The 16,462-nt window shown below is 37.8% G+C and overlaps 1 protein-coding gene across 1 annotated transcript in view; it reads right to left on the reverse strand.

Moving 5' to 3' along the window:
- Window positions 1–844: 844 nt before the first annotated feature.
- The window catches only part of NEBL (nebulette), a 165,245-nt gene continuing 149,627 nt past the window's right edge, over window positions 845–16,462 (reverse strand). Inside the window, exons 6-9 of the mRNA XM_032237740.1 lie at window positions 16,105–16,220; window positions 14,107–14,218; window positions 3,659–3,821; window positions 845–1,285 (exon numbers count right to left, since the gene is read on the reverse strand). Of these exons, the coding sequence (XP_032093631.1) occupies window positions 1,132–1,285; window positions 3,659–3,821; window positions 14,107–14,218; window positions 16,105–16,220 (545 nt within the window). The 3' untranslated portion in view covers window positions 845–1,131. The remainder of the gene's footprint in view (window positions 1,286–3,658; window positions 3,822–14,106; window positions 14,219–16,104; window positions 16,221–16,462) is intronic.

Raw genomic sequence — 16,462 nt, forward strand, 5'->3', positions numbered from 1 at the left:
AAAGCATTTCAAGTAAAATATATATTTTAATCATTGATGTTATCTTTTTGCATAACAAAAGCCTAATTCTATAAATATATCATCTAATCCATTGAGAGTCCTCATTCCATCGAGCATCAATGGTTCTTCATAATTTCTTATAACCAAATAACATACAATTCTGAAAAATAACAAAGAATTTACATTTGAAGGAACAGTACATTAATAGGTGAGCTTCATATCATGCTAATCAAATACAATCAATAAAAATTTATTTCTGGTGTTTTAATCAATTCATATTTTGCAATGTTTAAATACACAGATTTTCAATGGTACAGTAGATAATGATTGTTTCAAAATAACAGGTTTCCCATTTCAATGTGATTGCATGATAGATACAATATTTTTTGTCTGTATTTTCTATACGATGGGGTATGGATAACACATATAAAGTTCTATTGAGTGTCCTGTAATCATGCAGACAGAAGAAAAAATTAGCTCCAAAATATTTAACAAGAAAAATGCAAAATTGACAATTCTATAAGGTTGATGTTAAACTTCAGAGAAGGAATGGGTATTTGAGACTCATAAACAGAAAGTTCTTTTAATTTTCCTTTTTAAAATTATTTCAGAATTTGATCACCTTGGTTGTATCTAAATGATGTAATTTTTTATGATACTTTTATTTAACGAAAAAGGAAGCCAGGAATTTAATTGAAAATGTGTTCAATGGTTTAGGAAAACTTACTGAAACAGGAATACCAACTCTTGACATTAAGAAAGAAAAAGCACTGCTTTGGGGGGAAACCTAGGAATCCAATCCTGTGGATTGTATATCCACTTTGTAGGTGAATCTAGTTTAGGAGGATTTTTAGATACCTCCTAAACTAGAGGTTGATCTGTAACATGCACAATTAAATAAACATGTAATAGAGCACCGGGGGAAGAATTTTTTTTTTTTTGCTTTTATAGCAACATGGGGGGGGGGGTTAATGGCAAACCAACTATTGGAATATTATCAGAAAAAAATGGGAAACAGACAGAAAGAAAGTTTGAAGTAGATCTCAGTCTGAATTTTAAAGAGAGGTAGGAAGGCAGAGCAGAAAACCTGAGAATTAAGTCATTTTGTTAATGAAAGCTGAATTATCACAGTCACTCTATTGATGCAATATTAATCATGATGCACTCCGCTCCAACTTGCTTCTTTCTTTTATGTTCAACTCTTTGGAGATGGGTAGATATTAAATGCTTTCTCTTCCCTCGGCCAACTATCCAATAAGAACAGAGCCTGCAGTAAAAGTGTACTCTATTACAATGCAATAACATCCCCATGGAAAGGTAAAGTGAACAGTAGAAGTAAGAGTGGGAGCATCTGGCTATCTCTGCAGATCTTTGCACATTATTTATCAAGTTTCAAGGGACAGGTGGTGTAAATGCTTTCAGGTCAGGCTACATGGAACATTGCTTTATCTGGATTAAAATTGACAGAGTGTTAAAGCAGCTCGGGTAAATATGGCTCCAATATCTATGAAAGCCTTTTGGTCAATCTACAAAGATCTTCAGATAAGTTTAAAAAAGGGGGATGATGGAAATATGCTTGCTTTGATACCCCTCTACTTGTAACACTCTTAATTCAAGGGTATTTGGGGTGAACCAGAAAAATGAATTGTTATTACAAGAATTGCCCTTGTTAATAGTTACAAGCCAGGATATGCTCTAGAGCCTTTTAACCAAGTCCAAAGACTATATAAGGAGCCTTAGAAATCACATGTAATTCTAAAAACTGTTGACAGCATAGGAGATTTTTATGGAATAGAAAAGTATTTTTATTAATGTGTTTTGTTTTCTTTCATGGAAATAAAAATAAAATTTAGGTGCAGCAAAAAATAAATAAAGCCAACTGATAAAAGATTACGTTTTTTTTGTGATTTGTAACTTATAGAAGTCTATGTTTGCTAGCAGGATTTGTCTAGAAGATTTGAATAGTTCTGTATCACCAACTGGTTTCAATACACTAAATGCTAAACTAATTAGTTGAACACTAGCTAACATTTATCCAGTAATTTAAAGTTGCATATTATCCAAAACTCATTATATACAGTCAAATTACTTTTTCCCATATAATCATCACTACTTATTCTTGGAAATAGAAATAGCACTTAGACTTATATACTGCTTCACTAATTTAAAATGAAGAGTATATTGCAGTGATTCTTTCATGGAAAATAAAGATCAAAATATTTTAAGGGAGATAGTCCCTAGTCAAATAATCTTTGGTGGGGAACAGACAAAAGAGTGACAGCGCCCATTTTGCAAATCTGAAAAATGACAGGCACCATATTTCTACATGTGAAAAATTATTACTATTATTATGAACTTATACATAGATTCCTAGAATGGAACCTTTGGGTAATCTGGAAACTGCCTATGTGCCTTTTATTCTCAAGAAGGTGTCAAAAATGTTTTTCCAGTTATCCAGACTTATAAATATTCACAGTGGGACTCTAAAAACTACTTCAGATGTTTCAAAATGATACAATTGTCACTGAAAGCAACTTTGGCATGGCAACGCTCTAGATGAGTACTGCAGCGCTGAAAGCAAGCATTGTGAGGAGATGACTAGATTTCTACATAATGGCTGATCAAAAGGAGATGAGCCCATATCCCATGCAACACCCTAATCCATATTATAGTTTGCTTAGATTTTGTAAAGCAAGTTGAGCAAAAATCAGACACTGTGATTTATAAATTACAGGATTTGACTTAATATGTGCAAATGAAACCAGCTTTGGCTTCATCAACCATGGATAAAACAAAATAACCTGCATGGTTTTGTTAGCACTGGGCATAGAATTCTAATTCTATGATAAGAATGAAATTTTTGATGGCAATGCGCCTGCGTGACGCATGAAGCAATCTTATGTATAAGAAGCACAAAAAGTATTTTGCTGACATTTATTTATTTATTCATAACTGGTCAATATTCTTGGAGAAGTACTATTCATTTTAAATCGATATAGAGGTATTGTATGATCTTAAAAGCTTATGATGCTTTTAGCTATCCGGCTTCATCTCTTTCGTCATTTCTTTCTCTTCCTCGGGCAGACACTGTGTTTTCATGCTTGATTTCTTTACATAAAAAAATAAACAGGTGAACTACCACTTCATATGTCTGCTCTCTCATAAGCCTCCCCTTTTTCCCCACTTCCATTCTTAGATGGGTAGGCAACAACAACAGTAGCACAACATCCATCCATTCCTCTTCCCTTCCTTCTTTCTTTCCACAGAATTCACAAATCAGATCTATGAAAGGAACATGCAGGGCATCTTAAGGCTGCCTAGGCTGCAGAGACCATGGACCAGGTGACCATTGCTGGCATTTTTCCCTTGCAATTCAGTATCCTATTTAATAACATTGCTGCATTGCACATGTACAATTCAGAGCTGGTCCTTTCAGTCAATTGGAAACTACTTCAGTAATGACAAAGAAATCGCCAATTTTAGTAGCAGTGGATATTATTTGAAGGTGGGAGAGTGAAAACACTGAATATAGGTTGCCCTACTTCTCTATTAGCAGCAAAAAGTAAACCTCAAATCTGGGAAATCAGATCTTATAGAAACATATGCTTTAAAATACTTGATGGATTATCACCCTGCTTTTTAAACATACAAGTAGTACTCTTCATGTACTGTTACCTTGAAATGGGACTTGCAAAGCCCAGTAACACTATGAGCTATCTTATAGGAGGGTGGACTCCCATAAGGGTCACTCATGATCAAGGGATCATAGACAAAGTTAGTCTCAATATGGCCCAGTAGAAACAACAATCCACTCCAGTATTCTGTCAAAAAAATCCCAAATGATCATCCATAATCAGAACAATATAATGAGCAGCACTAGTGTTTATGATGTTGCTAAATTAAAACTGAAATTATGTCCAGCTGCTGATATAACCAAAAGCAAAACGAAAAGATGATCCTACAAAGATATTCTCACATTGATACATGCAATATAGGAACCATGAACCAAAACAAATCTGGTGTTTCAGACTAGAAATTAGAAATGAACTAAAATTGACTGCACTTCACACCAGAGAAGTAGAAAATCATCTACTATTGACAAGGAAATCATAGAAGAAATATAGTAGTCACCATTATTAACAACAGAAGTAAAAAATCAGAGTTCAGGTACAATCTCTATTTGGATCCAAGCATGCCAATCATGGTAATCCAAATCTATCCTTCAAACACAAAAGTGGAACAGTACAATGAAATCTTGCTATAGTTTGTTAACAAATCAACAATATACAATGCAATTCCAAAAAGATGATGAAATATTAATTATGGGAAGTTGGAATGCTAATAGAAGGTAAAACAGCAAATGGTATATAAGTAATGCTCCAGTTACGATAGTTCACTTAGTGACCATTCAAAGTTACAACATAATACCCCTCCCAAGTACTTACGACACAGTCCCAAAGTTACAAATGTTGCAGCACCATGGCAGTCATTCACACTCTAACATTTGCTGTGCCTATCCCACCCTTGCCGGGTTTCCAAAGACACTGGGCCTGTGGAGACTCACTTACTTTGTGACGATCTAGCGAGCCATCGGTTCCTTTGCCTGCTTCAGTGCATTCACAGAAAACAGAGGCCTAAATTAATGCAAGATCACACAAGATTGGTAATGTGAGATCACATGCTACTGATCTCGCACGATCTTGTACTACAGTACTTCAGTACTTCAGTTGCAGAGAACAGAGGCCTGCATGAGATCCATGGCAAAAAGTTTTGCGAATGAAGAGGGATTCAATACATTTGCAAAGCCTTTTGCCACAGATCTGGTACAGGGCTCTGTTCACAAAGAATAGAAGCCTCAAGTATTGTAGTGTGAGATTATACAAGATAGATAACCTGAGATCATGCACTACTGATCTTGTGTGATCTCACTCTACAGTACTTTAGGCCTCTGTTTTTGGCAAAACGAGGCTTGTACAGATACAGCTGAAGACTGTTTGCAAGCCAACAAGACTTTGAGACAGCAAAATCACATTGCTTCAAGCTTCTCATCAGCTTGAACTTTTCACTCTGGGACTGGAAATTTCTGGGAACTGCGATCTCACGCAAGATCACAGCCCCCAGAAGCTTTCAGTCTCGGTGCAAAAAGTTTGCAAGGAGATGGGAGGCTTGCAGCAATGTGATTTCGCTGCTCCAACATCTTCTCAGCTTGCAAACTCTTTTTGCGCCAAGACTGCAAGCAGGCAAAGAAACCATAGCAGAGAGGGTTTAGAGGAGACACCTTGGTAGATCTTCACAAGGTAAGTGACCCAGCGTGGCAGGATGGGGGGAGGAGCAATTGTGGGGATCCCAGAGGATGAAACATGAGGTATCACAGTGGGTCAGGGGAAACCTTGGATGATATGAAGCATGTGGCCTGTTCCATCACTAGGCCCCCCACAGGCTTCCCCAACCTGAGATCTCATGTGCAGTTAATGACCTGCACATTCAATTAGCGAATATGCGAGTGAAAACAGGGAGTGATCATGCTCATTTTACATGATTCACTCCAACTAATCCTTGGATTACTAATGTAATTGGCAGATTCCATTACATTCATAACTTGAGGATTACCTATAATGCAAAAAATGTAACCTTAGTATAGGTAATAATTAGGGAATTAATAAGAGTTTTGTATAAAAATTCCATGGCCAAAGCAAATACTTTCTTCGAACAATCTAAAGCATGATTCTATGGGTGGAATTATTCAGGTGAACAACATGAAAATCAAGCTGGCGATTCCAGGCGTTCAGCAAAAACAATACATGGTGATGATTGGCATTCAAATCATGAACTCCTTCTTGCAAAGGTGTTTGATTTGTTTTCTTAAAATAAGAAAGATAAATCAAAAAAACAAGATATACTCTAATCATATTTCTAGCGCTGAATGAAACAAATATATTTAAAGGGTTACATTTGATATGAATATCTGAAGCAGTCTGGGTTGAAATTCATGATTTCTTTTAAAAAGTAAACAAAAATATTTTGAAATGAAATAGAAAGCAAAAGAAAATGGGCGTCTGATGATATCCTGTAAATAGTCATAGAAGTTCAGAAATCAAAAGCAATAGTGGAAAATATGCCCAACTCAATACTGATTTCCAGATAAGAGAAACAGAAATAGAATAATTATATGTAATCAATGCAAACAGAAACGCTATATGGAACAACAAACTATATATAGTAGGAAAAGGAATGTGCCAAGATTGTATACTGTTATCTTACTTATTTAACATATGTAAATATATCATGAGAAATATTGGGATAGTTTAGAAGAACAGAACTGGAGTCAAAATTGCTCAGAGAAATATCACTAACCTTAGATACTGAAAGCTACAAATAAAGCTGACTTAAGAAGAGATAAAGAATATTAATCAGGCAATGCCAAGCCATTGCAAATAGTCAGACAAACAGTAATAGTTCTTATCCTTCTAGGGTAAAAAAAATTAACAGGTATTGTGGCTGAAGCCATGAAATAGACACATCTGCTGTATCGATAGACTATGACACATCTAGTATAATTTGATTATGGTCTAAAATAACATAAAATGTAAAAAATGTTTATATAATCTTAAAATTAAATTATATAGTTATAAAATATTAAAATTAAGATATTTCCAAATATAAAGCAATAGGCAACTGCATGAAATTTTGCAACGCTTTTGGAGATGTTAAGTTTTAATCCAATAATATAAAACAAAAATCATCCTCCTTTTAGCCAATTACCGGTAGCTATGTGAGTAGGGCACAAATTGCTAAACAAAGATACTAAAGAAACATATGGATGGAGTCCCAGGTTCCTGCAGAAGCAGGTTTGCTTTGCAGAAGGAATGTTGCTATGCCCCCTTTCAATATTTTGGCAAAGATCCATCAAAGAAAAGTTGCTGTCTTGGAATTGAAAAGATAGGGAGAAATTGTTGAGACTATCTTGGATTATAAAATGAACAAATTTAATGAAACACTTTAACAACATTAACAGCACTTTATGAAATAAACCCAGATTGCACACTGGAAACACTCATAAGGGAGCTAAAGTTTATATATTTGGGAGATTTCATGGAAAAAGAAAAATCAATAGAGAAGACTCTCATACTTGGAAAAGGGGTAGGCAATAATAGAAAACTACGTCGGCAGAAGACAAGCAGCTAGATTGTGTCAATGAAACACATGAGCTTACAATAACTTCAGGGAAAAGGCTATCAATAAAAAATCTTGACAAAATAAAGTCCATCATATCATGAGAATGACTGAACAGCATTATTGCATCAAAATATTACACAATTCTTTTTTAAAAAATGCAGATACAGCTATATCTGTAAACATGAAAGTTTAAGGTATTAATATTTCTTACAGAACTATTTAAGGCATGGTAATATATTTCATGACAAAAAGCATCATCTGTGTGTTAGAATTAAGAGAAGTACTCCATTTTCACTTTTAGTTTTCTCTATATCCTGCATTTAGAACATAGACAACAAATTTCTAACTTTCTAGTTGGTAAAAATTCTTTTATAGCTTTTGGAAATTTATCTGCTGCAATATAGAATCCGGGGGTGGGGGGAAATCAATGTAATGTTTGTCTACTGGTTTGTTTCACAAATTGGATTTGTCCAAGTTTGTTTCACTGCAAAGTGAAACCACTAATGATTAGTCTAAAATTAATCATTGCAAAAACTGCCGAATTTTGCTGACATTATTTTATTCTTCAAGAAGATTTTTTTTCCTGAATCTTAAGATTTAAAGATAGGGACAAAATCTTGTTGCTTTTAAAAATGATGGTGGGCAATTAAATCAATCAAAGTTTTCCTTCAGTAAGGAGACAAGATTTTCTTTATGGAGATGAGGAATTAAAACTTTTAATTTCTCCATCCTAGATTCCTTAATAGTATTTGCTTATGAGGAATTAAACTTTTAATGTCTCCATCCTATAAGCCTTAATACTACTTACTTAACAAAAATGTGCATACTGATGAGATCCTACATTTCTGTACTTGAAAATGCACAAATAATAGTTTTTACTGACTCTAATGATTAAAGTCCTCTTCCACTCTATATTTTGATGCTATCTATAGTAGATTTGAGGTTGAGATGCACCTTCAAACAAATAATTCCACACATAGAAATAGTGGTATCCCTGAGAAGACTCTTTTCTATCACAATGTTATAAATAGGTAAGTCAAAAGTTATATTCTTTTATTAAAATAAGATTTCCTTTCCATGCCTTGAGCCACAATGCATAGCAAGCTGCCTTGTTCTCCCCATCAAATTGTAGCACTTTTAAAACCAATAAGTGTCTGTTTCATTTTGTTGCCTTCAAAAAGGATAACGGTGTATTTATTCTGGGATTGTGTTCACACACTTTGAGAAAGGTTTGATATCAATATTACAGAAAAAGTTCCTAAAGGCACAATGTTTATTCATCTTCTGGACCATCTCCATCTCCATCCCTCTCTCTCTCTCTCTCTCTCTCTCTTTCTCTCTCTCTCTCTCTCTCTCTCTCTCTCTCTCTCCCTCCCTCCCTCCCTCCCTCCCTCCCCCTCTCCCTCTCTATCTCTATCTCTCTCCTTCTGATTAAAACAAAAATAAACTCTTTTAAATAATGGCTTTATATCTTTAAAGCTTCTTAGATAATCACTGAAAGAATAGTGATCTTTTACTTTTTGGCAACAATGTGATGACACATTTTAAAAACAATTTAAACCTGCTTTTTCAGACAATATAAAATAAACACAATGGAGCCTTGACTCTGTCAAAAATCAACATAGCTTTCATTTCTATGATTCGTAACTTTAGCAAAATATATTTTATCCATTAGATACAAATAGGTATAAAAGTAATAAAAGTTATTTTTTTAAGTCCTGGAATTTTCTCTTCCCTAACCTCACCCAAATTAATAAACATAATAATTTGACATTTCATTCAGACCAGAAAAAATATCAGTTGCATAATTATTTAATCCAATATCAATGTCACCTAATAGCTAAGCCAAGGAAATAGAAAAATAGGATCTTTCCAAATCTCCTTTTTACATAATACTTTGAATATTATAAAAATATGATATAAGTAACAGAATTCATAGTGATTTCTTTTTCAAGAACGTATCTAAAAATGTGCTCCAAGACTCCCTTAACAAAGAGAGGCAAAAATTTGGGGATCACATTCCAAAAAATAAAAGTAATATTTTTCCAAAGTATTTGCCCTTATTTATTTATTTTTCTCCCCCTGCCACCTGAATATAATAATTGTAATAATAATAATAGTATGGATCCCAAGCTTTCCTTCATCTTTTACAAAGACTGCTCCTCAAAGAGGAAGAAAGAAAATGTATAATCCAAATCCATATAGTAATACTTAGCAGTCATAGATGCATTAGCAAAACATTTTCCGTTTCTGTGCTGCTCCAAATCTGTGGAAAGCATGTTATTAATTTTTTGGAACTTCATCAGAACAGGATATTTTTTAAAAATGCCCCCCAAAATTTGGCTCCTAGCCTTCCCACCTGAAAAATTGAGAAGTCTCACATTCTTTTTAAGTAGTATTATGGTGATCTTATGTCTCTGCAAGGTTTAAATACAGGTAATCCCAAGTTACTACAGTTCACTTAGTGACCATTCAGAGTTAGACATACCCCCAGGTACTTATCACACAGTCCCAAAGTTAGGAAAGCTATAGCACAGTCGTTCACACCTACGAACAATGGTAGAAGCACTGCCACATTCACCCTGCCTATCCCCGCCACAGCCGCCGCCACTCCACGGCCATTGGGCCCGTAGATACTCATTTACCTTGTGATGATCTAGCAAGCTAGATGGTTCTTTTGCCTGCTTTGGTGCATTTGCAGAAAACAGAGGTCTAAAGTAGTGTGAAATCATGCAAGATCTCACCTGATCTCGCTTTAGGCTTCTCTTATCTACCAACCGAGGCATGCACGAGATCCGCAGCAAAAGGCTTTGCAAACAGAGGGAAGGCCTCTTCATTTACAAAGCTTTTTCCTAGAATCTCATGCAGGCCTTGGTTCAGAGAGAACAAAGATATAACAGTTCGAGATCACACAAGATTAGTAGCGCAAAATCTCTCACTACAGTAGTTTAGGTCTCTGTTCTCTGCGAACTGAGTCCTATACTGGATCCACCCAAAGAGCACTTGCAAGCCGATAAAACTTTGGGGCAGCAAAATCCCATTGCAATTGAAGACTCCTATAGCCTTGAAAATGCTTTTTGCACTGTTCCAGTCTCTGCATGCAAGCTGATGGGAGGCTTGAAGCAACATGGTTTCTCTGCCCAAAAGTCTCTTTGGCTTGCAAACATTTTTCGTGCTGTCCCAATGTCAGCTTGAAGAGTGCTTGCAAGCCAATGAGACTTTGGGGTAACGAAATAGCATTGCTTGAAGCCTCCCATCAGCTTGCAAATGCTTTTTGTGCTATTCCAGTCTCAGTGTGAAGAGCACTTGAAAGCTGATGGGAGGCTTGAAGAAACACAATTTCGTTGCCCCAAAGTCTCGTTGTCTTGCAAATGCTTTTCATGTCATCCCAGTCTCGACGTGAAGAACACTTACATGCTGACAAGACTTTGGGGCACTGAAATTGCATTTCTTCAAGCCTCCCATCTGCTTGCAAGTGCTCTTCGCACTGAGACTGGAATGACACGAAAAGTGTTTGCATGCTGATGGGAGGCTTCAAGCACTGCTTTTTCACTGCTCCAAAGTCTCATCAACTTGCAAGTGCTTTTCGCGCCAAGACTGCAAGCAGGCAAAGAAACCACAGCAGAGAAGTTGGAGAGGAGATATATCTTCAAAAGGTAAGTGACCTACTGTGGAAGGATGGGGGACGGCAAATGTGGGGACCCCAGGGGAGGGAGCATGAGATATCTCAGTGAGCTGGGTAATCTGAAGTAGGTGTCCTGTTCCATCGTAAGCCCCCTCCCCAGGCCTTCCCCACTGAGTGACCTCATGTGAACTTAATGACCTGAATTAGTGAATGTTGGACAAAAGCAAAAAGTGATTGTGGTCAAGTTATGTGATTCACTCCTACAAATCCTCGGATTATGGATATAATTGGTATGCTCCACTATATTCGTAACTCGAGGACTATCTGTACTAGTGTTGCTTTTTAAAATTTATACCATCTATTCTTTTTTTGGAAGCTACAAATAGGATACTGAATGCTGCCAGCCTCTTATCTTTCATGCAGAGTGCTATATAAACAGCCTCACTTATACTTTACTTTAACCTTAAAACATAGGTTGTTGCTATGCAGAGGATGGGTATAAGAATGGCTCGTCTCAGATTGAATTTGGGAAAAAATATGATTTGAGTTTTAAAATTACTCAAACAGTAGGATTTTTTTTCCACATTATATGCCATGTGATCCCAGGCTTTGCTCAGAGAAACCTCCAAAGGAAATAAAACTTCATTCATTTGATGAAAAGCCCACCTATACCAACCAGAAATGGATACATCATATTTTCATTCCTTTGAGATTAATGAAAGGGAAAAGGGAAAGAACAGGACTCTGAACTTTGCTACAGTCTAAGCCTGGGATGGCAAACCTATGGCACATGTGCCACGGGTGGCATGCAGAGCCATTTGTCAGGACATGGGAGGCATCCTGTCAGCTGGCCAGTGCACATGCGCGCACTGGCCAGCTGACTTTAGCCTTTTTTTAAGGCCATTTTTCGCCCTCTCCAGGCTCAAGAGGTTTTATAGGAGCCTAGGGAGGGCGAAAACAGCCTTCCCCCCCCCTCCCCAGAGGCCCTCCAGAGGCTTCAGGACGTTCCCTGAAGCCTCCAAAGCGCAAAAAAGCAGTCCTACAGGCAAACCGGAAGTTCGGGAATAGACTTCCGGTTTGCTCAAAGGGCCGGTTTAAGTGACTTCTGGTTTGCTCTTAGGGTCATTTTTTGTCCTCCGGAGCCTTCAGGAAAGCCTCCGGAAGGCCCCTGAAAGCTCTGGAGAGCTTAAACCGGCCCTACGAGCAAACCAGAAGTCCGGTCCCGAACTTCCGGTTTGCCTGTAGGTGTGGTTTTTTGTGCTCTAGAGGCTTCAGGGAAGCTCCTGAAGCTTCCGGAGGGCCTCTGGGGAGGGCAGGAGGCTGTTTTCGCCCTCCCCAGGCTCCTATAAAGCCTCTGGAGCCTAGGGAGGCGAAAAAAGCATGCAAAAAGTGGGGGGAGCACCTGTCATACGCGCACGAGCCAAAAAAGATTCGCCATCGCTGACCTAAGCTATAGCCCTTCAGTTATGCATGAACCTCTAATACTTCATTTTTAGATGATCACATTTTTGATGATCACATCAACTCCAATAGTAAAAGTAAAACCAAGAAAAACTTGGTTAGCTTATGTTTTACCAAGATAGCACAGGCCTATGAAAATAGTAAGCAATCTGTAGGCAGTGTGGGGAACTTAAAATGCTGCCTTATACAATACATTTCGTCTTGATTGTTTATGACCTTATGGGACTTTATATGTTCTTTTCTTGTCCTAGACAACTCCCACAATTACATTTGGGACAGTCTGCCAATTTTTTTTACTAGCTACAGTAACTCCATTGGATCTCATCAACTCCAAACAACTTTTAAATATATCTACAAAGTATTTTGTTGTTATGTTTATATTAGCCAGTATATTTAAGCAGATATCAACCTCTAAATCCTTAAGAGTTTTTTGAAACTTAAAAGTATTTTTAAAACTTAAAACTCTTTCTGCAAAGGGAAAATTTCTGATGTCATAATTCAATTATTAGAGATATTGGCAAGTTATATTGACAAGGAAGAATGGAAGTCTACTGAAAATCTACCTTTTTAAAATTAAGTTGGTGGGAAGAACCCTGCTGATTCACTAAATTCAAATCTAAGCTTACATTCATATTGTAACTAAAATCTATTACCAATCCATTACCCTCTTGCAAATAAAGTATACAGGTTGTCCTCAACTTATGACCACAATTAGGACAAGAATTTTTGTTTCTAACAATATGGACATTAAATGACTCATCATGTGACTTGGCCCAATCCAGCTTCCCCAATTGACTTTGCTTGTTAGAAGTCAGCTGTGAAGGTCACAAATTGCAATCACATGACTGCAAGTTACTGCAACTGTCATAAATAAGAGCCATTGCCAGTTGCCAAGCATCTAAATTGCCATCATGTGACTGAGCATAATTTCAAGGGGGAATTGTAAGTCACTTTTTCTGAGTCCATCATTAACTATGAACTATCATTAAATGAACAGTCATAAGTTGAGGACTACCTGTAGTCGCTTCCACTGAAAACTCTCATTGTGATAGCAGAATATGTTAAATATTGATATAATTTGAAAGATGTTTTAAGTAATGGTTTTTATATATAAACTATATGGTATTAACACAACAGAAAACAGAATTTAACAAGAGCATTGTGAATTTGTCACTAACTGCTCCGAAAGACTCATACAGTTAATGATTCAGCAGGCATGTCAACTAGTACTTTGGCTAGTCTAAGCAGAAAAAGAACAAACGAGAACTTTAGAGTAAAGACAATAGGTTAGACAACTATAGGTAATAGGAACCTTTCATCATTAAGGACATGGTATGCAAAGCAATAGTAAGCAACTTTTGATCATGTCATTCATTACAACAAAAACATTGATTCGATGCACTTGGTTTTTTTTTAATAACGCAAACCTCAACAGCAAGCTATACCTCTTACAATTTCAAAGTCACACAATAAAAAAATATCAGTTGTTTTATACTTATAATTCAAATGAGAAACACAACCTACTTTAAAGGCAGTATTCTATTTGGGACCTAACCGAAATTAATCAAATTCCACCATCAGTGTATTTTTATAAATCATTTTAAGTATCATGCTTTCAGAGCTCAGCATTCCTAGATTCCCTATAGGGCTATATGTTGACTTTAGCATATGATCACAGATTGTTACACTAACAGGGAAATCATAAAGTTGTGGTTTTAAAAATACTTTGTTTAAAAAGATTATAGATAAATCAAAATGCTCGTAAGAGTTAATGCTGGACTAATTAACAAACTCAATGTAATTTGCTGGAAGCATTCCAGTCTTCCCAGTTCTTTGAACTGTACCATACATCCAACCATCATCAATTGGTTGTACATTGATGATGTAGTCACCATCTCTGAAGGAAACTTCATCTTCATCTTGGGCACTATAGTCATACATAGCTCTATAAGTTCTCTGTTAAAAGACAATAGGGGAAAGTCCATTAAACAAATTCCATTGGAAGGCAGCTACTAAATCAGTTAATGTGACAATTTCTATCAGCATATATCCGTCTATCTACAAACCATCCATCCAAAAATTTTATGTAACTACAATTGCTGGCTGAATTAATCTGCAAACATTTTCTTTGTGTACAATGTATTTCAAAGAAAAAAATCTGTAATCATATAGGGATGACCATAATTGTAGTCAAAAAATGGTGGTAGGCACAATTGTGTAATCAAATGGCCATCTTGACTTTTTTAATTGTGGTGGCCTCTCAGCTCCGGCGATCCTTGGATGAAACCGATTATCTAGACTCCCTTCAGTCGGGATTCAGGCCTGGCTACAGCATGGAAACTGCTTTGGTCGCACTGATCGATGATCTCTGGAGAGCCACGGACGGGGGTCATGCCTCCGTCCTAGTGCTCCTTGACCTCTCAGCGGCCTTCAATATCATCGACCATGGTATCCTTCTGTGGCGGTTGCGGGAGGTGGGAGTGGGAGGCACCGTTCTTCAGTGGTTCTCCTCCTACCTCTCGGACAGGTCGCAGTCGGTGTTGGTTGGAGGGCAGAGGTTGTCCCCTAGGCCCCTCAAGTATGGGGTGCCACAGAGTTCGGTCCTGTCCCCCCTCCTGTTTAACATCTACATGAAGCCACTGGGTGAGATCATTCAGCGGCATGGGATAAAATACCACCAATATGCAGACAATACACAGCTGTATCTGTCCGCCCCGTGCCAACTCAGTGAAGCGGTTGGCGTGATGTGTCAGTGCCTGGAGGCTGTTAGGGTCTGGATGGGTGTGAACAACCTTGCACTCAATCCCGACAAGTCCGAGTGGCTTGTGTTTTTCCCTCCCAATAATTGGCCGTGGATTCCATCTCTCAGGCTGGGGGGTGAAATTATACGCCCCTCAGAAAGGGTTCGCAATCGGGGAGTCCTCCTGGACCCACAGCTGACCTTAGAACACCATTTGTCAGCTGTGACCAGGGGGACATTTGCCCAGGTCTGCCTGGTGCACCAATTGCGTCCCTACCCTAACCGGGAGGCACTCAGAACAGTCACTCACACCCTTGTGACCTCAAGACTGGACTATTGTAATGCGCTCTACATGGGGCAGCCATTGAAGAGCATTCGAAGACTTCAGCTTGTCCAGAATGCGGCCGCGCGAGCGATTGTGGGTGCACCTCGGTACACCCACGTTACACCTATCCTCCGTGAGCTGCACTGGCTGCCTATTAGACTCCAGATATGTTTCAAGGTGCTAGTCGTTACTTTTAAAGCCCTACATGGTATCGGACCTGGGTACTTGAGAGATCGCCTCCTGCCAATTACCTCCCTGCGACCAATTAGATCCCACAGATTAGGCCTCCTCCCGATTCCATCAGCTAGCCAGTGTCGACTGTCGACCCTCCGGGGGAGGGCCTTCTCTGTGGCTGCTCCGGCCCTCTGGAACGATCTCCCCGTGGAGATTCGGACCCTTACCACCCTTCAGGCTTTCCGCAAAGCCGTTAAGACCTGGCTTTCCGGCAGGCCTGGGGCTGATGAGTTCCCAGCCCCACTCGAATTGTTGTGGCTGTTGAGGAGTTTTAATCTGTTTTTCTGTAATTGTTTTGTATTGTTTGTTTTTTGTATTACCCCCTCCCCTATGAGTTTGTTAGCCGCCCTGAGTCCCCCCGGGAAATAGGGCGGCATACAAGTTTAATAAACCATAACCATAAACCAAACCAATTTCATTCTTGTAGATGCCCATGTAATAAGAAAACATTTCTTACTTAATTTGAAATTTGCATTCTGGCAACTTTTTAAAGTATCAAATAGAGAAAAAATATATTTAAATATATTTTGATTTAATACTTACCAAGCTAGCTGAATGTGGCTGTGAATGCATTGATCTCATAGATGACACACTAGTCTGGTGCATGTAACCATATCCTTGGGGCTGATTTTGTTGGTAGGCCCCAGGAAGCACAGGGGCTGAATGGGAAATAAATAAAACTAGATTACTATTTCATGCCAAGATGATTGTATGGCAATTTGCTTTCCAGATTAAAGAAATCAAAGAAACTGCCTTGTTAGTAGGAACTGAAATAAGTTGCTGAAACTTTTGTGTTATAAATATTTATCTTAAACAATAAAATAGGTGCTTTGGAAACAATATTATCCATGCATGCATGCATAGAAAGACAAGCACAAATCTAGATGCAAGAGCAGAACAA

This window comes from Thamnophis elegans, chromosome Z (genome assembly GCF_009769535.1).
Source record: "Thamnophis elegans isolate rThaEle1 chromosome Z, rThaEle1.pri, whole genome shotgun sequence".
Lineage (NCBI taxonomy): Eukaryota > Metazoa > Chordata > Lepidosauria > Squamata > Colubridae > Thamnophis > Thamnophis elegans.